Source organism: Protomyctophum bolini, assembly GCF_963924005.1.
Source record: "Protomyctophum bolini genome assembly, chromosome: 18".
In the NCBI taxonomy this organism is placed as follows: domain Eukaryota; kingdom Metazoa; phylum Chordata; class Actinopteri; order Myctophiformes; family Myctophidae; genus Protomyctophum; species Protomyctophum bolini.
In genome coordinates, this window is record NC_137879.1 from 20,891,405 (window position 1) to 20,915,533 (window position 24,129).

The 24,129-nt window shown below is 41.3% G+C and overlaps 3 protein-coding genes across 3 annotated transcripts; 2 read left to right on the forward strand and 1 right to left on the reverse strand.

Annotated features, from left to right (window-relative positions):
• The first annotated feature begins 30 nt into the window (after positions 1-30).
• On the forward strand, positions 31-6,407 carry pms2 (PMS1 homolog 2, mismatch repair system component). Its single transcript, XM_080789057.1, has 15 exons — positions 31-249; positions 435-574; positions 817-903; positions 1,132-1,234; positions 1,506-1,689; positions 1,913-2,080; positions 2,328-2,425; positions 2,575-2,674; positions 2,763-2,847; positions 3,380-3,532; positions 3,659-4,556; positions 4,803-4,970; positions 5,091-5,191; positions 5,529-5,698; positions 6,066-6,407. The coding sequence occupies exons 1-15, from the start codon at positions 233-235 to the stop codon at positions 6,207-6,209; spliced, it is 2,616 nt and encodes an 871-aa protein (XP_080645183.1). The 5' UTR covers positions 31-232; the 3' UTR covers positions 6,210-6,407.
• Positions 6,408-7,470: 1,063 nt separating this feature from the next.
• rsph10b (radial spoke head 10 homolog B) lies at positions 7,471-14,415 on the forward strand (the record flags this gene model as incomplete). The annotated part of the gene is made up of 17 exons (XM_080790035.1): positions 7,471-7,616; positions 7,898-7,973; positions 8,112-8,180; positions 8,263-8,430; positions 8,644-8,729; positions 8,874-8,994; positions 9,406-9,582; positions 9,910-10,054; positions 10,320-10,447; positions 10,606-10,795; positions 11,160-11,271; positions 11,526-11,605; positions 11,739-11,887; positions 12,275-12,376; positions 12,613-12,723; positions 14,030-14,169; positions 14,289-14,415. The coding sequence occupies 17 exons, from the start codon at positions 7,471-7,473 to the stop codon at positions 14,413-14,415; spliced, it is 2,127 nt and encodes a 708-aa protein (XP_080646161.1).
• A 649-nt stretch (positions 14,416-15,064) lies between these two features.
• dlgap5 (discs, large homolog-associated protein 5) lies at positions 15,065-23,872 on the reverse strand. The gene is made up of 18 exons (XM_080788480.1): positions 23,779-23,872; positions 21,216-21,469; positions 20,929-21,098; positions 20,693-20,749; positions 20,432-20,594; positions 20,155-20,208; positions 19,659-19,721; positions 19,511-19,560; positions 19,109-19,302; positions 18,836-18,970; positions 18,626-18,714; positions 18,161-18,321; positions 17,357-17,458; positions 16,960-17,206; positions 16,092-16,492; positions 15,686-15,860; positions 15,425-15,462; positions 15,065-15,246 (listed from the first exon to the last, which is right to left on the reverse strand). Exons 2-18 carry the CDS (start codon positions 21,454-21,456, stop codon positions 15,139-15,141), a joined length of 2,448 nt encoding a protein of 815 aa, XP_080644606.1. The 5' UTR covers positions 21,457-21,469; positions 23,779-23,872; the 3' UTR covers positions 15,065-15,138.
• Between the last annotated feature and the right edge of the window lie 257 nt (positions 23,873-24,129).

Consider the following 24,129-nt stretch of genomic DNA (forward strand, 5'->3'; position numbering starts at 1 on the left):
AGTAAACACAAGCACGAGCGCAGCACCAATGCCACAACATGAGATATATAAAGATTAAATATACAATTATTTTAAATGCTGAGCGACGTGGTGAATAAATGACAGCAAGTTAACGTTCATTCTTTCCTATTGCCCTTTTCCCACATCTTAGACTAGAGGGGAATATGCAATATTGATAAGGTATTGCTACTACAAAGTTAGCAGTCTGAAGCATTGTCACTCTGCATTAAACATGACTGATGCTGCTTGGTAAGTTGCCTAAACTAAATAACTATATATATTATCTATATTTCGGTATACAATTACTATTTTATTTACACCATGGTCTCAGATAGCCGCAAATGTCTTATTATTACAAGACGTGCAAGCAGCTCCTGTCTGAGACCTAGCCGCAACTCTATTATAATGTTGCACATTATGCTTGCTTTCTACAGTTCAGAGCCAGCTGGAGCCATCAAGGCAATTGACAGACAGTCAGTCCATCAAATCTGTTCTGGACAAGTTGTGCTGACCCTGTCCACTGCTGTCAAAGAGCTGGTAGAGAACAGCATTGATGCAGGGGCCACCAATGTTGGTATGTATGCATACACTTCAATTTCTGTCTATCGGCTTCCATAATAAGACTTTATTAGACAGAAATAATATAAATTATATTTGCTATACTGAGGCAGATTAGGAGTTCAGTCATTCCTTCCTGTCTTTCATTTGATGTCTTTGTGTACTGAGTATAATCTTCTGTGTATTAAAAAAATATGATGAGTTCTAATTCTAATACATATGTATACCTGTCCAATAAGTCTTATTCTGATGTTCCAGATGTCCGCTTGAAGGACTGTGGAGCGGAGCTTGTGGAAGTGTCTGACAATGGCAGGGGAGTAGAGGAGGACAACTTTGAAGGATTGAGTAAGTGTCATTTTGTACTTAAAGACCAGTCTGGTATCAAGAAGAAAATGTTTAAGTAATTAACAAATGGTCTTTGTTTATATGCGATATATGGCAGAAGCTGTAAATATACAATGGCATGCCATGTATTGACACCGCTATGGTCCTTTTAAGTCTGTGTTTGTGTCATTCCATAACCATTAATTATTCTTATTGTTCCGGCTGTGCTCTCTTCCATCTTTCTCTCAGCATTGAAGCATCACACATCAAAGATCAGGGATTTCTCTGACCTCATCCACGTGGAAACGTTTGGCTTCAGAGGTGAAGCTTTGAGCTCTTTATGTGCTCTGAGGTAAACAAACAAAATTAAAGACCAACATTATAATCGGAAAATCATATGTGTTGATGAATGAGTGAAAACTAAAAAATTGTTTCACAATTTTATGATTAGCCTGGCCTCATGTACAATTACTGTATTACTGTCACTACATACTATTAACAGTATGTAGTGAATTTATATAAGTTGAAACTGTATAGCGGCAGAAAGTCTGTATGCCGAATTCGGCATACAGACTTTTAATTTGATCATGTTAATCACCCCAAAACGACCCCCTCTTTGCCAGTGATCTGAGTGTGGTGACATGCCATGAGTCAGCTCAGGTGGGGACCAAGCTGGTGTTTGACCATAATGGCGCCTTAGTACAGAGGTGTCCTCACCCTCGACAGCAGGGCTCCACCGTCACCCTACAACAGCTCTTCTACACTCTGCCTGTGCGACACAAAGAGTTCCAACGCAACATAAAGAAGGTTAGTTTGATTTGTCCAGTTTAGGGACATCTAGAATGGAATCCCTACATTGGGATTTGAAAGTATGATCATTTGATTATGAATATATGATTTTCAATGCCCTTGTGGAATCTTCTATGAGGTTTTTGTTATAAGATTTAATTGTGTAAATCCTATGTGTATAGTAGAGCTAGTATGTCACAAACTTGTACAGTGTGTACTGATAACGTTTTTGTGTTTTCAGGAGTACACTAAAATGATCCACATACTCCAGGCATACTGTATTATTTCCACTGGAGTGCGTATTACCTGTTCCAACCAGACTGGGCAAGGAAAACGCAGCCCAGTACTCAGCACTAGTGGCAGCCAGAACATGAGGGACAACATAGGTGCCATATTTGGACCAAAGCAGGTTGGAGGATAACATAGCCTGTAACATGCAGCATTTTGTGAATGTATGGCTTAAAATACCTTACAGCAACATGAGTTCAATGTAAGCTTGAAAGAATGGCTCCAGGGCAAATCGAATACCCCAAAATGTCATTTTTCTCAATACAAGCATGAGCAAAAGTGCTCATCACTACAGTATGTCAGCTATAGGATCGCATCTTTTTTCCTTTCCAGAAGACTTACCTTACCTAAAAACTTTATTTCTACAGCTACAGAGTCTGCTGCCTTTTCAGCAACTGCCTCCAGCAGAAAATATTAAGGTAGACTATGGACTCGATGGTACAGAATTGCCCCAAAATCTCTTTACGTAAGTGAAGAAGATTACTTTATTGTCAGTCTATGCAGCAAAATTAAAAGTATTGTTTTATTCTTCTATACTTATTATTCACTTCGACATGCACCACTTGTATTCCTTAATCTACGATCTCAGAGACATATAAATGACTTGTGTTGCAGCATCACTGGCTTTGTGTCACAAGGAGACCATGGTGTCGGGAGAAGTGCCACAGACAGACAATTATTTTTCATCAACAACCGGCCATGTGATCCCTCTAAGGTAATAATTATAATGTGTTCGAATTGTAAGCGATTGGAGGCTGTATGTTGGGCCGAACTTATGTTTTTTTTTTCTCTCTCTCTCATAGGCGATCAAAATTGTAAATGAAGTATATCACATGTATAACAGACATCAGTATCCGTTTGTTGCCTTGAACATAGCAGTTGCCTCAGGTAAGACCATAGCAAAAAAGAGGTTCATGGCCTGGGCCGGCAGAGTGGTCCAGGCAACTAGGACTGACAGCGTGTTGCGGGTTCGAGTCCCGTTCCCGACGACCTTTGCTGTGTGTCTTCCCCCCCATCTCTCTCCCCCTTTCCTGTCAAACTACTGTTAATCTATCAATAAAGGCAAAAATACATTCATTATCATAAAAAAACATTAAAGTAGTTTTGGAGCAACTTTTTCATAAATACGCCAATTGTATTCATTCACCTTGGTTGTTTGATATAATCTCCTCTCATTTTGAATGGTGAAATTGGCAACTTTATAAATATGTAAATGACAATGTGTACCGGTAGTTTTGTTAGACCAGGTTACAGTAGGGCTGGTCGGTATGTAGAAAATCATGATATTGTGGGGTTTAACTATTGGTGCTTTCACAAAATATTTACACAATGATGATAAACCAGATACTATATCCTCAGAAAACATCATTCTAAGCTTCTTGTATTTTATTTAATGAGTTCTATTGTGGTGCTTCTCCAGATTGTGTCGATGTGAACGTCACTCCAGACAAGCGTCAGATCTTTCTCCAGGAGGAGAAACTCCTGCTGGCCACTCTGAAGACCTCTCTCATCGCCATGTATGAGAATGGAGTCAATAAGATCAACCTCAATCATATACCCATCCTCGGGACCAGTAAGAACAAATGTTAAAGCTTATTATTAATTAATGGATATGAATAGTAATATTATTATTTTCATTTCCGTTATGATTAGTGTTGGGGACTGGTGAATGCACTAATACAAATGTTTCTTTCTCTAGATTCCCACAAACCTGTGGAAACGAGGTCTGAATCTGAACAATGTCAGGTGGTCCCATCTGACGAGAACATTTCAGAACCTGGAGAGGATTCTGAATTGGTGTTCCAAAGACCCAAGTCATCTCTTAACCTGGCTGGGCTGAAAGCTGCTTTCTCAATGCATCATGGTTCCAGCAATGGAACCAAGCCAAGTGCTTCCAAAGCTACAAACAGTGGACCAATGCAGAAGACGCTGCAGTCATTCTTTAAGGGTTCAGAAAAGACTTCCGCCCACAGTTCAACGTTAAAATCCCCTGTTAAATCCACCAGAGATGTAACAAAATCTTCCCTAGTGGGGAGGTCAGTCCTAGATGGGTTCAGGTATGGAAGGACCCCACACAGTGACGTAGACAATGGAAGAGATGACACCTTGCCTGAATGTTCCTCCATGATAGCATCACCAACTAGCCCCTGTTCGGGTTCAGAGCTCAACTCTCCAGACCTGACAACTGACACACCTAGCGACAAATGTGAGACATTTGAGGAATCCCTGGACATGCCTCAGAATGTCTCGGAACAGCCAGACACAGAGACTGAACTGTGTTCTTCCAGGGAAGACTCCAGCCAGACCCCAAGGGCCAAAAGACCCAGAAAGGAGGATCTGCCTGTAGAGGAGAGATCCACCACTCAACCACACTCTGAGGATTCTTCCGTCTCCTGTGTGGAATCTGTGGATGCTCCCATGCATTTAAAGAAGAGGACACTGCCACTCCATTTCTCTTTCCACGAGTTGACGGGGAGGTTGAAGAAGCTGCAGCAGACGGCAAAAGCCGACAAAGGTCTGAAGTACAGACGCTTCAGGGCCAAGATTAGTCCTGGAGAGAACCAGAGTGCAGAGGATGAGCTCAAGAAGGAGATTGGGTGGGATATTGATGTGTTGACCATAAGTTCCCTTGTGTCTTCTGCAATATTGTTCTGTGGTACTTTAGTTGGACTAGACTAGTATACCATTTGATTATGAATTACAAACACTAAATTCACGCTACTACTTCTTTTAAGACATTACCTTATGCAGAACAGGTTAGAAGAACATCTGGAGAAGCAAGCAAGTAACATTTATCATAAGGAACTACAAATCACTGAAATAGATTTCTCTCATTTCTACAGTAAGGACATGTTCAAAGACATGGACATCATTGGTCAGTTTAACCTGGGCTTCATCATCACAAAGTTGAACTCTGACCTCTTCATGATCGACCAACATGCGACAGATGAGAAATACAACTTTGAGATGCTCCAGCAGCACACTGCCCTCCAAGGACAGAAACTTATAGCGTAAGGGCATGCTTATAGAGTGACGTTCCACATCTTTGCACTTCAGTAATTGGGTTGTTTGAAATTCCATTTCCTTTACTAAACCATGTTATTACCACTTTGAATCCTGGTCCATTTCAGGCCTCAGAATCTTCACCTTACTGCAGTCAGTGAGAATGTACTGATGGAGAACATTGAGATCTTCAGAAAGAATGGCTTTGAGTTCATCATTGATGAGGATGGTATGCATAATTTAGCAAGGGTGAAAGTAGTACAAAGTACTTTGTTATATGACACTGGTTACTGTTACTGGTTATTGTTTTCCTTGTGACAGCATATCGCTGACAGACAGAAACATTGTATCTCTTATCTTTTTATGTTAATGTTTTAAATATAAATGAATGCCCAAAATATATATTGTCATTTGCACAATGTTGTGCAAAGGCACCAAAAAACTCAAAATGTTTCCACCACAAAGCAACTACGTATATTCCGTAAAAGCATCAGGTTAGAAATGACATGTTTCTGATAAGATATGATTCCAATGGACAGTTGAAACATTACTGATTGTGTTTGCAGCCCAGGTGATGGAGAGAGTGAAGCTTGTGTCTTTACCAACCAGTAAGAACTGGACGTTTGGCCCAGCGGACATCGAGGAGCTGATCTTCATGTTGAGTGACAGCCCAGGGGTCATGTGTCGCCCTTCTCGCGTCAGACAGATGTTTGCCTCCAGGTCCTGTAGGAAATCGGTGAGTTCATGTTGATCATAGAATTTATCTAAATGAAAAGAAAATTGGTATTTATGTTTTAAGAGAGGCATGTGTAGAGGAAATAGTTTCTTATTAAAACAGTCTGGTGCACATTACATGCATAATAGAATTACAAATTCTTTCTTTCTTTATAATGGGGGAATTGGCACTCAAAGCCTAAACTGGTGACCACCAGGTGGCGCTGAAGGAGTTAATATTCAAAACCATACTGTATATATTTTGTTTGACTTATTTTTCCCCTGCACTCTCTCTTCAATAGCTGATCTACTAGCTAACAATGAAACCTCCCTTTACCAGTTTACCTCTTAATGTCCTGTCTGATATTTGTGCTTGGCTGCATCCTCAGGTGATGATTGGTACTGCTTTGAATGTCAGCGAGATGAAGAAGCTGGTAGTTCACATGGGAGAGATTGAACAGCCGTGGAACTGTCCGCATGGAAGACCCACCATGAGACACCTGGCTAATTTAGACATGATTTCACAGGACTGAGGATACCGATTGTCTTGACACAAGTTACATATTGGATTGACTGATACTACTGTATAGAACAAAGCGGAGATCCGGGCACACTTCATGTTAAAAAGGAGGAAAACTTTATTCAACCAAAAAAAGGTTTTCCTCCTTTTTAACATTAAGTGTGCCCAGATCTCCACTTTGTTATGTGTTATCCTGATTGGCTATTTTTTATACCTGCACACCTCCTGAGCACCTGGTTGCTTCCTTGCCTCTGCCTTGATACTACTGTATATTGAGCTCATATCTACATTTTGTACCATAGGTTAATCGTGGCTATTAAAGGAGACTTTATTTTTCCTCCACAATTGTTTCCCCTTCAAATTTGTAACACTTTTGTTTCTTTCAAGATAGATCATTTTGTACATTCTTGATAAATAATTAAAGATGCTAATTATCAGGTGACCGGTGTAATTGCAATTCATTTTTTCTCAATTACTTGCTTGAATGCATAAAAAAAGGACATTTCGCACTGCTCTTCATATCAGTAAGAGATCTAAAATTACTGGGACAGACAGTGGAATCAATTGCCTTTTTTATCTTTGTGTGAGAGAAACAAAATAGATTGACATTGGCCTTCCGGTCTTTCTGTTCCCCAATATCGGAATTGATAAAGACTGAAAAAAATCCATATCAGAACAGTACTTACAGTTCTGTGTAATCACAACCTAACAATCGGAAGGCCAGGTGTGTGTGTGTGTGTTATTATAATTTTCTGCTGTGATTTACTGTAATAATTTCTGCTGTGTTTGTGGAAACAAGGGTCGCTCCATCTCAACCCATTTTCAGGTCATTCATCAATTTCATCCAACCAGGAGAGCAAACCCATTTATAATCTTGTAGGCTATTATTCCAATTCCAACTGTCAGCTCATTTGTAAAATATTATTTAAAAAAATGTTTTTGGATATAGAGAGCTGGCGAGACAAAGACCCCAATAGCCTATATAGCAATAAATATAAAGCTATTTAACAATTATGTTAACCAAAAATTGCAGGGCATTCTGTTATGTTTGTCTCCTGACCTGAACATCGTGTATTAAAGTTTTGATCATGTAGTGTATGCGTTATATAAAATTACGTATTCCTTTCTTACTATTTGGTAGGCCTACTTGGTAGTGGCTTGTTGTTCAGACCAGAGAGTACGAGAGCACACTTTTTGTACTCTGACAGATCCCGTAGCGTTGCTATGGAGACGGTTGTTTGGAAATTGGTGGAGTCTGAGAAGCAGCTTATTCAATGGCAAAGGGCGATAAAAAGAAGAAAACAAAGGGTGTTGATAAAGCTGCTACACCCGAGTTAACGGAGAGTAAAATCTTTTCGGATGGCTCCGTCAGTTTCGTCTTGGAATCAGGTGTCGAACACGAACAGGAGTCGGAAAAACTGTCAGATTTGACAACCTCGTTCACTTCGCAAGTCGGCCCGATAGTAACTAATAATAACCTGCCGGAGAAAAACCAAGACATATATGTACTTCCTGACCTTTCTGATATTATTGTCAAGAGGTGAATCAGTATTAATTTAATATCATTCAAAGATGAAGAAGCCTAATCATGTTTGTTTAGCCTAACAGTTTAGTCTCAGGGATAGGTCACTGCCACAGGTGAATCAATCATGACTTGCATTTGCATACATGAAATATTAACTTTAAATATTGCACTGACAGGTATGAAGGAGAAAAGTGTAAAGACCGCTTTCATGGAGAAGGTGTTGCATATTTTCAAGGAGGCCATGTGTACAAGGTAGGCTAAATTAAAATAGCGCGCACCTTAATGAGACCTGGACACCTGGCGAATAAGCTAGTCAGGTGATTGTGATTAACTTAACATCACATGCCTTACTCAAAATGTAACTGATTTAATATTTATGTTTCTCTGAAGGGTATGTTTTCAGAAGGACTCATGCATGGGCGTGGTGTCTACACGTGGGCAAATGGAGTGAAATATGAGGTAGACTATATTAAGTGATTGCCATTAATTCACACACTTTGGTATATAAAAAACAAGTGAACTTATCTTTCTAATGTGACAGGGGGGGTTTGTGTCTAATGTGCCCATGGGCCATGGAAAATACACCTGGTTAGATGGAAGCACCTATGAGGGACAGGTGTTCAATGCCATACGCCATGGGGTTGGAACCCACAAGTGTGCCTCTGTGATATTCAGAGGGGCATGGCATCGTGGCAAAAGACATGGCAAGGTATGAGGCCTCTAACCCTTTCTTAAACAAAATCAAAATAATAAATGTTTCCTGAACGGTTGTATATGAAACTACTATTTGCCCAACAATGCTGTAACAGCATTGTTGTTGAAAATCATGTTTATGAAATAAAATTACATGCCCAAAATAGGGATGCCAGGTTGAAAGTGATTCATGCAAACGCTAATGTGTTTAACTGTTGCTTATTATTAGGGTACAATCCATTACAACCGGGATGCAACATCCTGGTTTGGCGGAGACTGGGTGCATAACAACATAGAGGGAAGGGGAGTGAGATGGTATGCTATACATTGTAAAAAAAAAACAAAGACAAAGCACAGTTAGTTAGTTTGCCTTTGTTTGAACACTGTCCTGCATATGCAGTATTTGCATCCATTTAAAATGATCATGAACATGATAATGACTTCTCTTTCCTATAACAGCTACCCATCAGGTAACTTTTATGAGGGTCAGTGGAAGAAGAACCAAAGACACGGTGAGGGAACTATGAAGTGGCTAGATGTGAAGCAGGAATACAGTGGGACATGGCAAAATGGTGTTCAGGTATGGAAAAAATTGTCATAATTTAACTCAGACAGAGTATTTATGGAACTAAGTGAATCCAATTGTGGTCCAATTAGTTGAATGTGTACAGTTACACATAATACAATTATTTTGTAATGTTCTCATTTTCCACTTTACTTTTATGTCAGATGATAGACCTTTATTTATTGTTTCCTAACTTATATATTTGTTTCACTTGCATCTTTAAGTTGGACACTGATGTATAGCAATTTTTTAAATTGGAACTGTGTCCTCCTACTAGCCTATTGCTTCGGCAGAGTGCAGACCCACCATATCCTTTTAGGATATCCTATTTGAGGGGTTCCCGGTTATTCTGTATGTAAGTCCACAGATTCAGTCTCTTCCCTGCAGTTGGTTAATTAATGTATGTTCTATCGTCTTTCTTGTCAGCATGGGAAAGGCACACATACCTGGTTCCTGAAGCGAAAGACTGGCTCCCAGTACCCCCAGAGAAATGAGTACAAGGGAGATTTTGTTGAAGGTCAGAGGCATGGATGTGGCACCTTCTACTATGCTGGTGGGGCCCTCTACCAAGGAGGATGGAAGCACAATAAAAAACACGGGCAGGTAAAATTGGTCAGTGGAAAACTGACCTGATGGTGTCTGCATTTCCATAAATATCATTATTATGTACATTTATATTGATTCCAGTATTCAAAGTTGAAATATATTCAAGTGATGAGTTTGTATCGTATGATGGTATTGCACAGCAAAACGTGCAAGCTCACAACATGTTTTGAGTTTATAGTCAACGTATGATGGACTATAAAAGAAGCATAATTGGCATAGGCTTTTTAAGAATCTTCACCTATAATGACATACTCAGAATAGGGATGCTAAAGTTCATATGGTTAATTGGAGATTCTATAAGTGACTCAAATGTTTGTGTCACAGGGAAAGTTTATATTCAAGAACGGACGTGTTTTTGAAGGGGAATTTGTGGATGATCACATGGCAGAGTTCCCTTCCTTCTGTTTGGATGGTTCAAAAACACCCAACCTGAGCGGGATCAGAACTCATACTCCCCTCCCAGAAGACTGTAAACCGATTTCCATTGTTCATTGAATGTGTCTTATATGTCCTACTGTATATGTTTTATTATGAGTAGGTAGTATGCTTGATGCTAATCAAATGTATCATCTGTATTCTGTGACAATAAAATATTGAAAATGACGTTCAGTCTCTAGTGAATAACAAGTATAGAAGTTGAGGTATTAGTTGAGGTAAAGTGAAGATGAGGTACCGGTATTCTATTGACTGAGTATACTGAGTCTCATTAATGAGTGTGGTGTATGTTGTTGTAGCCATATGTGCCAGGAGGCTCTGGGGCTCAGATAGTCACTCTGTGGTACTCGGTCCGGACGTGGCTCTGGATATTGGATCTCTGCTGGAGAAAATCCCCAGCAGCCAGAGGGATGTGGAGTGCAAACAGGTCCACATTTTGCAGATAATTGTATTGTACATGTATTCTGTCAAGATTTGGAAAATAACATTTATTCTCATTTAGAATTCCTGCTGTGACTGTAGTCAACACTTTGTTTGTTGGAACGTGTGTGCGTGTGTGTCTGTCTGTGCGTTCGCGTGCAACAGGTGGAGTTTGTGGTCCTTCGACACATCTCTGAGCTGAGGTCTATCTACAGTTTCTACAGCAGCCTTGGACATCCTCAGTCGCCAGACAACACCTTCCTGCTGTCTCGCCTGCAGTTCTGGCGTCTGCTGAAAGACTGCTACATCCACCATCATGACATCACTCTGGCACAAGTAGACCGCCTCATCAGAGGTGAGGGGACCCTCGCTGTTTCAGTCATATAGTACTATACTCTATCTGCTCAATACATTGTGTGTGATTGCATATCGCAATTCGCTACAGTTGAGAACAGTAAATACAGTGCTATAGAATAAAAAAATCACACCTGTGTCTCGTGTCCGAAACGGTCGAGAAATGTCAGAGTTACTGTGTTGCATCTTTCCATGCTCGTACATACAGACCTGGGGACAGACACGGGGACATACATACACACATTGCTACTTAATGGAGCGGTTAGGCACAACTAAAAAATTGTGTAATGGGCAGAGATTAAACCCTTTTTCTCCTCTGACATTAACTCTAATGATCATGTGTGTGGATGTTTGCATGTTCTCAGAGGAAGTCCCTCCAGAAGAAGAGGTCCACTCTCCCTTCACCGCAATGCTTCTACACACATTCATCAGCTGTGTGGTAGTTCTGGCCTACCACATGTACCATGAGGACATACAGTGAGTACTGAAACCTTTCTCTGACATGGGAGTAATACAGCGTCCACACTGTTAATTTAACTCCAAATGTAACCAAATGGAAATGGGATCAGAACTCACCTTAACCCAAACATTGTAAACCGATTTAATTTCCATTGAACCCATAAGGGTACATTTGGTTACATTTATACAATCTCAGTTACAAATGGATAAATGAACACTGAATTTTCTGTGCAATAAAGAACACATAAGACATGTGTCTTTCATTGTCCCAGGTCGTCAGACAGTGTTTTGGTGGCATGTTTTTCCAAGCTGATGAATGACAACATCCTTCCAAATGCAAAGAATGTAAAAGGTGCATACAGCATTCACATTCCACGAAATAGGCTTCTTATACACGCAGATGACTGTACTGTATTCTACACATACAAAGACCTTCCAGTGACTGCAGTCTCACCCTAAAATTCTACACCTTTATTTTGATTCAGGGTTTCTGTTCGGTAACCCAGTTCATGCAGTGGTTACTGTGAACTACACAGAGAGGTGCTGGGAGATCTATCAGGCCTTTAGTGTAGTCAAGCCAGCATCCTCAGCTGACCACACCATGACCTGCAGGAACCTTGTGTGGATGTTTAAGGTAACATTCCAGTACTCTCTTTAGATACCTCAATTAAAGTATATTGTGTGCAGTGCACATCGTAAACAATATGAGAGATCAGAAAACAATGCGATATATTTTTCCTGAACCCCGAGTCTGGTGAAGGTAAGGTTCTAGGCAGGGTGTTCCATGCATAGGTTCCATCATGTCTACACATCCTAGGATATACCGACACTAACCAACAGAGAAATAGGCTGGTGTTAACTGCAGAAGGGTGCCACCCTGTGGCTCTCTCTCTGCGTGCAGTTGCCATGAAACCACATCCCACTACCACACATTTCTATTGTTTTTTAGTCATTTATTAATTGATTCATAAACCAGAATGTTTAAGTCCGTTTTATAGTCAATGTTTCTCACCGAAACCAGGATCTTGGTCTGTTTGATGCCAAGCTGACCACAGGAAAATTATTGAAGATCATGAGTGCTGAGAACATTGACACCGGTTCTTATTACAACCTGGATCTAGAGGTGAGCTCTTGTGCTCTAATATCTATTTGTTCCAAATGAGAAAACATAAATTAAAAGTTTCATGTTTTGACAACAAATACAAAATAAATCAAAGTAATATTTTTCAGAATAGATACAATTATTGATGTACTTACATATACAGTAGTAGTGCATAGTAGGCCTACACATCTATCCAGCCAATCTCTCTCTCCTGCTCATTAATATTTTACCTGTATCTTCTTGTCTATTCCTTGTAGATTACGTTTCTGGAGTTCTTAGAAGCTCTTCTAGCCTGTGCTGAAGTGAAGAGCCAGCTGATTGGTCAAGATAGACTGCAACATCCCTGTTCAGAGATAGAAGCCAAACAGGTGAGGTCACAATGAAGGAGGAGGCATTAGGGCACATACCCCTTTCAGACTAAAAGACATCCATCACATTTTAAATTCCCTAGTCTTCTCTCCCTGTGTATACTAACTAACATCAAACCCTTTCACCCTCTGGTTTGATCACTGATTCAATTATAGAACTTTATGAACCGGTTAATGTGTGTACGGTCATTTCTGCAAAAGGTGGGAAATATTCCTGGTTGGAAACAAGATGAGTTAAAGTAGGTCTCATGGAAGATGTTTGTTTATGCAGCCTGGTTCATAAAGTTCTATAATTGAATCAGTGATCAAACCGGAGGGTGAAAGGGCCAGTTCAAAATCAGTGGTTTGTCCCAGTGGCGTTTCCAGGAATTGCATTTTGCAAGATGTCGTTTTGGCATAATTTCCTACTGTACTTCTCTACACAGACAACCAGGTCCAGAGACATTCTGCAGTTGTCCTCTGAGTCCCAGCAGAATCTCAGTCCCGTAGCCACCTCTCAGACAGCAGGTTGTTTTATTTGTTTTTCCAATATATACACCGATACCACTAATGCACATTGTAATATGCATATTGTTCAGCACTTTGAGTAATATGTACAAGCGCAATTATGAAACACTGTATTTTCACCCTGTAGTTATGGAAGTCTATGCTTGTGCTGTGTACGGTAATGTGTGGCAAATACAATTTACAGTATGTCTTGTCTTGGATTAAACTGAACCACAGGCAACATTTGAATATCAGCAGTTGATCGAAATTTTACTTTTCTTCCATTCAAAAAAAAAAAAAGAACCACTAACACTTCGTTTAAAATGCAAATCCTTGCAGTGAACCATGTCATACTGTTTGTGTGCATTTCTCAACGATAGCCAGTGATTCTGCCACAGTTAGGTCCATAAAAGGAGGAATGGTTGCTGCCTCTACACAGCACAGGTACACTGAATAAGGCTTTCAGCAAACATCTATTCAGTCCTTAAAAATTCACTTGTGTGAAGTGAGGGACGCTTTAGCCAATCAAACATCACTATGGGGTACACATATTGCTCAGCCAATCAAATCGCTATGGGGTACACAGACACAAAGCTGGGCATAGGGAGGCTAGCACCCCTGAAAAATAACTTAAATAAGTGACATGGTTGTGTTAACAAAGTATGAGCTAGGCTTTTAAACATTCCCTGCAAGTCATGCCAATGTAAAAGGTTGTCTATAATTATATCCAGAACATACAGAAAGGGCTGCGGAGGAAGTAAAAGTGATAGGAGTTGGAGGTCCAGTGACTCATGGTGATGAAATGGATCAATGGATCCAGAGGACACACCAGTTCTTCAGCCAGATCTTATTCCCTGCATACGACTACAGCAGACTGCTGAGCAGGGAGGTGGAGGAAGGGAGGTTACGCCAGGAGGCCCAGAAACGCATCAGCCTGGCCAAGGTCTTAGAACAGACCAGGTAGTCTGGTTCAAACTAGATGTGTAGAATGCCTGACCTTGATTAGTGCTAGTTTGACCACTTCAGCAAATCTAAGGGGAAGAATTGCCTTGTCATTTCAAGTGATCTCTCCATTCCAGGCTGAAAGAGTGGGAGGAAGAGGAGAGGCGGCGGGGGAAAGAGTTAGAGGAGACGGCAGCAGAGAAAGCTGACGGACAAGAGGATGAAGTCAATGGATCCTCAGTGCTGGCACCGGACCCAAAATGAAATAGTCTTTGAACACTTGATCCAGAAAGGTTGAGAACCACTGTTCCAACACCACCTAGCTTTGATAGCTGATGTACTAAGTTCACCTCTATCCAGCCATGCCAACAAAAGATTTACCAATATACCCTGATACAGATATGCAACAATTGGAAGCAATATGTATGCCCAACAGCATTTGATTGATTGATATTACTTTCTGTACCCTTATCACATGCATTAAAGCAACAAAAAAAAAATCTCAACTGAAGAGTTGTGTTCCAAGTCCTATGCAGTGATCATGCATTTTCTGGGACAACATACATGTTTTCTATTTGCTAGTTTGACCACTTCAGCAAATACCCTCTTTAAATAACTGATAGGCCATCTACAGCTTACAGTGCATGATATTAAATGTAAGTCATGCTGGCCAGGAATCCCCTTTTGGGGTAGTTGTTGCCATGTACGGTATACCTGTATAGCATATTGAGTTTTTCAGAAAATGTGGAGTCAGGATTTAGAATTGGCCTCAGATCTGGTCAGATCAGATGGGTTAATGCATGTTATCGGGTTATCAGTGTGAGTCAAGTGAACAAGATATTTAAGTAAAAGATCCATACAAAGTTTAATTTTGAACTTTAAGATAAAACATTGAGCGCTAAAAAAAAACAACAACTAAGCGCTGCAGAAAAGAAACACGCATCATATACACATAAGCTCAGGTTTAAAAAAAAAAAAGAATCTCCATTAGTTAGGCGGTGTAAAGGCCATCAGGTCACTTGGGCAGACACTTTGCCTGATCCGGTCCTTCAGGTTGGGGGTGAACAGGAGGAGGTCTGATTCAGCATTTTGGGCCTGAGAAACAAAGCAGAAAGACTGTCAAAATAGTCTCCACTGAATAGGCCTGAAGCCAACCTAGAATGTGAAATAAGAGGCATGACAATATAGTTTAAAGTATAGATGTTGTACACCAAAGTAGTGCTTAAGTGGCTACTACCGGTAGTTAGATTTTACAACAAAGAAAAGCGTGTACCTCAAAGGCAGCCTGTGGTGGCAATACCTGGTCCAAATCTAAGTGAGAAACAGTGACACCAGTGATTGACAGCCACATTCAGTGAATATGCAATTACATGTGCTTGATTAAGATTTCACACCATCACTTTAACCTATTTCAGACTGAAAGCCCGACCAACATTTTTGGAGAAACTTACAAAAACGAGTGAATTACATTCTGCCTTAGCATCCGTCCCAATGCGTTAGTGGTGTAAAACAGTCATGCATGTAAAAACCTTACCTGTGGGAGGCATAGTGGCATCCTCCTGCGTTCGCTCATCCCCACGCAGAGCGATAGGACTCTCCATTTCTACATCCACAGGTAGAGACGTTTCCATGGCATCAAAGTTCCTCGCCGACAGGCTGCATCTATCTGATGGCTGCAAGTATCTCGCCATATCCAAGCCAGGACCATCCTTTAATCACAAGAGATTAGTTTACTGAATGACAAGACAACAAGCATGTGCTTCAGAGTAATGATGAATAATTGAATTGCATTTAGAGTAACTAGGATTAGGGATAACAGGTGAAGACACAAATCTAAATATATAGCACAACTGAGAAGTGGCTGGCCCATCTTAGCTGCTGTCATGGAGTAGTTCATTTTGTAGAGCTAGCATTTAGAAATGGACACATAAGATGTTCACCTCAACAACTGAGCTGTCTGGAGTGTAATTTTCATGGGCCGGGACCACTGTGGGTGTAGATGGCACAACAGGGCAGGGAGACACAGTGAAGCTCAGGTCTGGTTCAGGAGACTGGCTGGAGGGAGCAGGGGAAAGCCTTGGTGAGAGTGGCTGGCTGCCGATCTCTGGCTTCTCTTCTCCAGCTCGCATGGGACTAGAAGCAGAATCCAGACTGCTGGCAGCTTCAGTAAATGGAGATTGTTCAGACTGAGTGCAGGGGGTATGAGCCAGGGTGAGAGCGTGGCGGGCAGGAGTGCGACTACGGTGATCAGGGGAGGAGTGGTTGGACATGGCAATGGATTGGCGAGTCACTCTACCACAGGGAGAAGAAGCCCGAGTCAGCTTGGCAGTACTCAGCGATCCTGCAGACACAACCAGCAGTTGTAATTTACTGGTTTTGAAACATTACTGGTAGTAAATACAAATTGCAGTCTCTTACTTACAAACATGCATCATGTTTAGGCAAAGATTTAAACAGGTAGCATAAAAGCTCTTAGACTCCAAACTTAGTTTAGAGCATGACTTATGTTGTAACCTTTTGGACCTGTAAAGCAACTTTGAGTACCTAGAAAAAGCGCTATATAAATTTGTATGAATCATTACATGAATCCAAAGTTTACCAGTGGATCCAGCACGTTTATTGTACACCAAGCATGAAGTCATGTTGCACACGTACACTAAGTATTAAGTCACGTTGCACAGTAATGTCTGCCAACGTTAATACAATTACAGCTTTCAGTCTTGCGTTTGACTCAGTGGTCTCTTCAATAATATACAAGAGCACAAATGAGTTATTTGTCCTACTCTGCCAAGTGAAGCACTCCCTCACCCGTCTTGGCTGGGCTTTCCACCTTAAAGAAACCACCATTAAAGACTGCTGTGTCTGTGGCCTGGGTAGCTGTTGGGGCTTCAGACACCTCGATGCTGGCGTTGTCTTCTGTGCCAGCAGCCTCGGCAGCCTTCTCCACCTCTGCAGCCTGCTGCTTGGCCTTCATTGCTGCCTTAACAGCAGCCAGGCGTGACTTGGCCTCGGCATTCGTGCCTACGCCCTTCGGAGCAGCAGCGGGAGGTGGTTTCTGAGGAAAGCACAAATTGGCTCAGAGTATTAACAGGCAGCTGAATTGTTTCACGAAGACATGTAACAGATACCTCACAGGTTTTAAATATCTCACATCATGCCAAGCAAAAGAGACACAAAATCAAATGTTGGCTAGTTCGATATTTACCTTGACAATCTTCCTCCGACGCGGTGCAGGTTTATTTTCCTCCACCCAGCATCTTGCTTCAGCCACCTTGAGCGCATCAAACTTCCGAATTACATCTTCAACCTGAAAATAATTGCATTAAAATGCTTAATGTGTTGCAGTACATAGTAGCATTTTACTATGCCCAGAGATTCATGTTAGGTTAGAGCAGTGTTAACTTTCGAAACATCTGTATCACAGCAAGGTTCTAAATGCTACAATATTTACACTTTGTTTCCGATCCCACAATTTCTGCATTAGCCGATAACAGTGTTGTGAACTCGTGTTGCGTTTATAGCTATATAGTATATCCACACACATAGTGTTGTTTATAGCAGACTCCTCACTCAAATGTTTACTTTTTGATAAGGTTATAATATATTTGTCTTTTTGTCAATTTACAGGGCTCAGCCAAGCCCACATGATGGGAATTGCTGCATTAGAACATCACGACATTAAATGTTCCCAGGCAGAGGCAAGGAACCAGGTGCTCAGCTATACAAAATGTAAGAAAATAAATAAAAGAAAAGGTGCACCTGAGATCAATCAGGATAACACATAGAACAAAGCAGAGATCCGGGCACAAACACTTCAGCCCTGATGAAGACTGTATAGGTCGAAACATGTCGGTTGAATAAAGTTTTCCTCCTTTTTAACCTTTAAGTGTGTCCAGATCTCCGCTTTGTTCATTAAATGTTCCCAGTTCAGTCACACCAGTCCAGTTTGTTATCAATCCATCATAAACAAAGCGGGTCAAAACAAACTGGGATGAACATGAGGCCCTACCTGGGGATACACCATATCCCAGAAACCCTCCAGGTCATTGCAGATGGTGGGCTTTTCCCCTCGTCCAAGCTCACAGTCATCAATCAGCCCCAGAAACTGGCCAAAACGCTCCTTCATGAGCAGCCTGGCCTGGCCCACTGCTGTGCGCATATGATCCCTCACTAAACACAAACATGTACAAGAGGGAAGAGTTACAACTCAGAATAAAGAAACCCTGCATCTCCACATTTCAATTTTTGAGGCTAGTTGTGGAAAAGTCTACATGTATAGGTTTGAAACATATTAAACCAATGAAGTATTAAGCCCTTGTGCCACTGATCTATGAAACACAGGTCCTTTATACCCCAATTTTAATTGAAGTATCGTTTGGACATTCAAGGTTTCCTTCCGACAGCAACGACAGGCTTGATTAATATTGACAGTCACAATGTATCCCTCTGGTTCCTGTTGAGCAGGTAGACTCACTCTCTTCAGGGATGGAGTCATCGTCCACTTTCACCTCCCAGAGCTGACTGAGGCTGTTGAGCCTGGCCGTTTCAGTGATGACCTGTGACCTGATAGAGACCAGAAAACGATTAAACTGTGAACACAATACTAAGTCAGACTTGTGATTCCATGTATACTAGTACATAACTTCATGTCAAGAGTTTGACGATCGTTCTGCATAATTCTCACTTGAAGTATGGCACGTCATGTTGGGGCTCCTGGGGGCTGGTCGGAGCCTGAGGTGAGCGGAGTGGGGATTTAGGAGGAGACGGTCCACTCGTCTCAGGCTCCAATGGGGGAACAGGTGGGAAGTTCAAAATTGAGCTGGCAGGGGGAAAGCAGAGTTAAAAGTAGAATTCCAATCCATGGTTTGGGAACTGACTTTTCCCGCATAGCAAGGTCTACGAACCAGTCATGTGACAAGATAAAATTAAAGATTCTTGAATCAAGTAAGGCACAAACCTGGGTCTGAGGAAGGTGTCCACAGAGCGTGGAGTAAGCGGCTCAAATTTGAATGTGGAGAGGCCAGCGGGGGTCTCAAACACAAACCCTTTAGGGGCGAAGGAGGAGGTACCCTCAGTGGCAGGCCTGGGAGCAAGGGTGTCAGATTCCGCCACCAACTCCGCTTCCTCCTCACAGAGAGTTGATTCGGCACCCTGCTTCCGAGGTAATGAAACAGAACCACTTTACTCCCCACATTCAACATTTAGTTCAGACCCAAGGAGATCCAGAGCACAATTAGTCAACGTTAACATATAGCGTGAATTCAAAAGAACACAATAGACAAATATTTACATATGTTCAGCTCAGTGTGACGCATGGAGACATACGACCATTACACTCATTCTATAATCAAAATCTCACCACAGCTGCAGTCTCGTCAACCACCGCTGACACAGTCTTGACAACCACTGCTGAATTAGAACACAGAAATCAGGTATCAAGTACAGCAGGCAAATAAACAAAGTAGCCACGCAAAAGACTAAAGTCATAGTTAGGATATTGTGCATACCTTTGTTCTTGCCTCTGCCAGTAGAGGTGGCTACAGGCTTAGCATTGCCTCTTGTTGTCCTACCTAAAAAAGAGACCAACACATTTTAAAAATGCATTAATTGACAAATACCCACATGTATTCTATGCCATTATTGAGAAGGGTTAAAGTGCAAATAACATACATTTTAAAACCCTTTTTAATATCATATTGTCCATGTCCCTCAAAGTTATTACTAATGGTTTGAGCTTCAATCACCACTCTGATATAACCAGTACCACAATGTCCTGAGGTGGTGGGGTGCCGATACGCAGATTTAATATTTGAGTCATTAGTCGTAGAAAATCAGCTGTTCCTGAGAGGAATTTCCATTAAAGCACCAATATGATATGTGATATGGTCATTTGTGGGGATAGAAAACGCATAGGGGAGCCAAAAACACAAAATAAATTATAGGTCTTTTAAGGCAAAAGGTTTAACTGAAACGCCAGAGGAGAATAGAAGAAAATGTGTGTACCTCCAGCAGGCCTGTCCACGTTTGAGATAGTTGCTGCACAAGCCACTGGCCCTGCTAAAAATAAAAAAACACCACAAGATTTGGATGACATCGTAGAATCTCATTGCTGAATACATTGAATTATTAAACAGTTCAATAACACAATAATGATGAATTACAGTAAGAACTTTGTACAGCAATTTGTTATAGCACAGGCCCATTTGTTTGAATGCATCATTATAAAGCAAGATCATTTCAGTCCCAAACATGGTTTCTGTCTCAGACTGCAATTAGTTACCTCTAGGGACAGCATTGCCCCTGATAGCAGCTGGTTGGACTTTGGCTCTGGCAGATTGTACAGCTGGTTGGACAACTTTGGCGCTGGTTGCAGCTTGGGCTCGCTGTGGCTGGACAAGAGCTGTGCGGCTCCTGGTCATTCTTCCTACTACAGGCTTGTTTGGCTATGGGACAATATGGAGACAAGCATAAGTAGAAGTCATTCAATGCTCATGCAAATTGACGTGACAGAGCTGGGTGGGGTTATGGAGTTACAAGTCACCTGCTGGTCCAGCTTTGTTAAACGTGTGCTGCGGGTCTGTGGCACTCTCACTGCTGCCTGGTAGGAAGGAGGGACAATAACCAATTACCATAACCGTGCAACTTCTGTTAGCATTTTCAGCATAAAACAAATAACAGTGTGGTGCATGCATTGAAAACAAGTATAGCTTTATATACATGATCATAGTGTGACAAAATCAGTACTGCAACTTTATCTGGCTTTGAATGCACTCTCACCTCACAGGGTTTGGCAACCGGAAGCTGTAGGGAGAATGAGTCTGTGGGGCGATATAAGCCCACTTTAAAGACCCCCTTACGTTCCTTCTCCCTCTTCTCCTTCTCCTTTATTAAGGCCTTAGTCTCCTTCCATCTTTTAAGCATCTCCAGTCGTTGTGCGCCAGCCAAGTCTGTGCAGAAAATAAATTGTTACAACCAAATTTCCTGTTTTGACGGCAATATAATCTTGAATGTGAACAAAATGGGTAGGGTTTTAAGTTGCATGCATTTATACAATCAAGCCTTACCTTTAGCAGACTGTCCAACCGGTGGCACCGTCTCCTTAACATTGGAGATGTTGACTGCCATGATGGAGGCTTCCAGTGTCGAGTCCAGCTCAGGGACCTGGTCAAGCTGCCTGCGGCTGTTGACGGCACGCTCCCGGTTCTCCTTTTGAGATTGTGATCTCCTCCGGGACATCTTCACCCTGAGCATAGGAACACTGACATCTCGCTCCCGCAGGTGAGAAAATTTACCAGGTGCCTCCATATTGTCTGGATTCCTGGTACAGCCAGGTTAACAGGTGAGAAGTTAGGTAAAGATACAAATTTATATTTAAAAAACATTGTGCAAATATGCATTTCAGATTTAAGTTGTGCTTGCTACAGTTCAAATGTTAAACTGGTGAGATATACAACTCATGGCTTGTTTCGTTTATGGCCTACAGGCCTAATGAATAGTCGTGACAAAACGTAAACAACGGTGGATGGCGCTATCACCAAATTCTTAAAAAGAATCTCTGCAGTTCTCTAGATAAACAATTCACGTTGCCATGTTGATAATGTTGGCGTAATTTTACGCACCATTTCGTCCGATGTTTCCAGCCACAACCAGATAACTACTAGGACGTTCAAGTATAGTTAAGACTCATTTAGGCCAGTATGGTATAGTTTATTAAAATACTATATTTATCATACCAGATTTGCCTGCCGACCTAGATTCTAGCTCAGGCAAATAGAGCGTATGCGTGCGACATCAAACCAGGAAGTTATGCAGGAATGCCTACTGACTGGCAAAAAACTACTTTCTGGCCTTGACAACCCATGCATCCAAACAGAAGTCCTATCTGATTGTCATTAAACAACGTTAAACAATGTTAAACTCACTTTGCATGTTGCTTTGACACTCGATGTGCCATTCACTTTAAGCATGCGCATACCCTCTAGTCCAGTGGTAACCAACCTTTTCAAGCCCAAGAGCCCATTTTATTCCCAATTGTAAGCCAAGATCTACCACTAAAACATGTTAGAAAAAACACTTGTTTTTTTGCTATTTCTGACAGGCTCAATGCATGTACATACACACACAGACTAAAGCTTAAATTAGAATAAATACTTATAGTAAGTTATATTATCAATGTCAAATAATATTAAGACAAATGTATTAGAAATAAAAAATATTAGGACAAAAATACAAATAAACTTCTTTGTTGAGTTTTTTTAAATAAAACAAAATGCTTTTACAGCACAATATTTTGTTTTTCATTTCAATGAAGTGACTGCACTTTATCTGCAAGCGTTTTGAAATCTGGTTATTTAGTGATATTTAGTGATATTTAGTGATTGCCAGTCTGAGGGTGTCATTAAGATGCGAGTCAGTCATACGAGTTCTTCATGATAGCGTCCCAGACCCAGACACGTTGAATACTAAACTTATTTGTAAAGTTCGAACGCCAACTTTTAACCAAACGTGGGAGAAACACTGCACGGCTGCACGCACAAATAAAGAGTGCACTCGCGCGCACATGACGGATTATTATCGATCAAAACAATCCTTAGCGTCGCTTACAAAAGCATGTGTTGCACACGGTTGCACAGCATGAATGATAAGTAATCACCGACCTGGCTGGATAAATATCAGTGGTCCATATCCATTGTGTGACCTGCTTAACGAGCAACGGCAGCCGAGTAAGCCGTATCATTCATGCTGTGCAACACATGTTTTTGTAAGCGACGCTAAGGATTGTTTTGATCGATAATAATCTGTGTGCGTGCGTGAGTGCACTCTTTATTTGTGCGTGCAGCCGTGCACGGTGTTTCTCCCACGTTTGGTTAAAAGTTGGCGTTCGAACTTTACAAATAAGTTTAGTATTCAACGTGTCGGGGACGCTATCATACTGCGTTCACTCTGACGCTGTGTGCTGCCTGCGACTGCGAGGGAACAACAGAGTAGACACACAGGACACAGCAGCACATGAGCGCATAGTGCTAAAAGGGGGAGGGCCGAGGGCGGTGCGGTGGAAGCAAGGGGAACAGATCTTCAAGCTAAAATGCATCGAGCCTCTACACGTTGTTAGCTTGTAGATCTGCTCTTTTTTGCGTACGACATTCTGCTGTGTATTGGCAGTGATGGCTGGCTGCCCGTCACTTCGCGATCGACGTGAAAGGTTCCCGCGAGCTACCGGTAGCTCGCGAACCCCAGGTTGGTTAACCCTGCTCTAGTCTATATGGTCCTATAAGGTCGAAACATTGCATTTTGTAGCCTCTAAATAAAGTAAGTCTCGGAGCTCGTGAAACTACCAGTGTGCGGATGTTCTCATCCTTCTTAAAATACTAACCTTGGACCAAGACTGTCAAAAAGATATTCTTGGTACGAGTCGGGGTTAGTAAAATAAGTTCACTCGACACATTTCAACTTGTTTTCCGTGTAGAATGTGTCTTTCCGTGATCCGTGCTAACGGCTAGCAAGCGAGCAACTTCTTTTTAACAAACTTGGTCACATTACGAAAACTAGTGGTAGTTTGTTTCAAATTGTTGGAACGGGTTTCAGTTCTTGGTTCAGTTGGTTGCATAACACGTCTTTAGAGCTTACCTTTAAAGAGTGGAAATTAATCTTCTTTATGTTGATTGTTGGCTGCTAAACTTGCTTCTCTCGTTGCTCGTTTCTTCCACGCAGCCGTTTTCAAACAACAATCAACAAAGATGGCGGGTTATGTTTGAAGCAGTCTACAGAGGATTTTATTGGCTGCACATGCTGTGTGCTGATAGGCTGCAGCTGGGTGCCTATTCTGGCCACGCGAGACTAGCTAAACCTAATCGCGCGATAAAAGGAGTATTGACAACAAAACTTTATTTTATATTATTAGTTTTATCTTTATATATATATATATATAATTATTATTTTTAAGTTCCAGTTATACATTATACTATATTGTTTCATAAT

Excerpts from the sequence above, each read along its gene's own strand:
- pms2 (XM_080789057.1), top strand. Across the intron at positions 1,235-1,505 it reads AGCTCTTTATGTGCTCTGAG|TGATCTGAGTGTGGTGACAT; the intron begins GTAAACAAACAA and ends CCTCTTTGCCAG. Across the intron at positions 2,426-2,574 it reads TTGCCCCAAAATCTCTTTAC|CATCACTGGCTTTGTGTCAC; the intron begins GTAAGTGAAGAA and ends CTTGTGTTGCAG.
- dlgap5 (XM_080788480.1), bottom strand. The coding sequence starts at position 21,456 with ATGGAGGCACCTGGTAAATTTTCTCACCTGCGGGAGCGAGATGTCAGT. Across the intron at positions 20,595-20,692 it reads TAACAAAGCTGGACCAGCAG|CCAAACAAGCCTGTAGTAGG; the intron begins GTGACTTGTAAC and ends ATTGTCCCATAG. Across the intron at positions 18,715-18,835 it reads CATGACGTGCCATACTTCAA|GTCACAGGTCATCACTGAAA; the intron begins GTGAGAATTATG and ends GGTCTCTATCAG.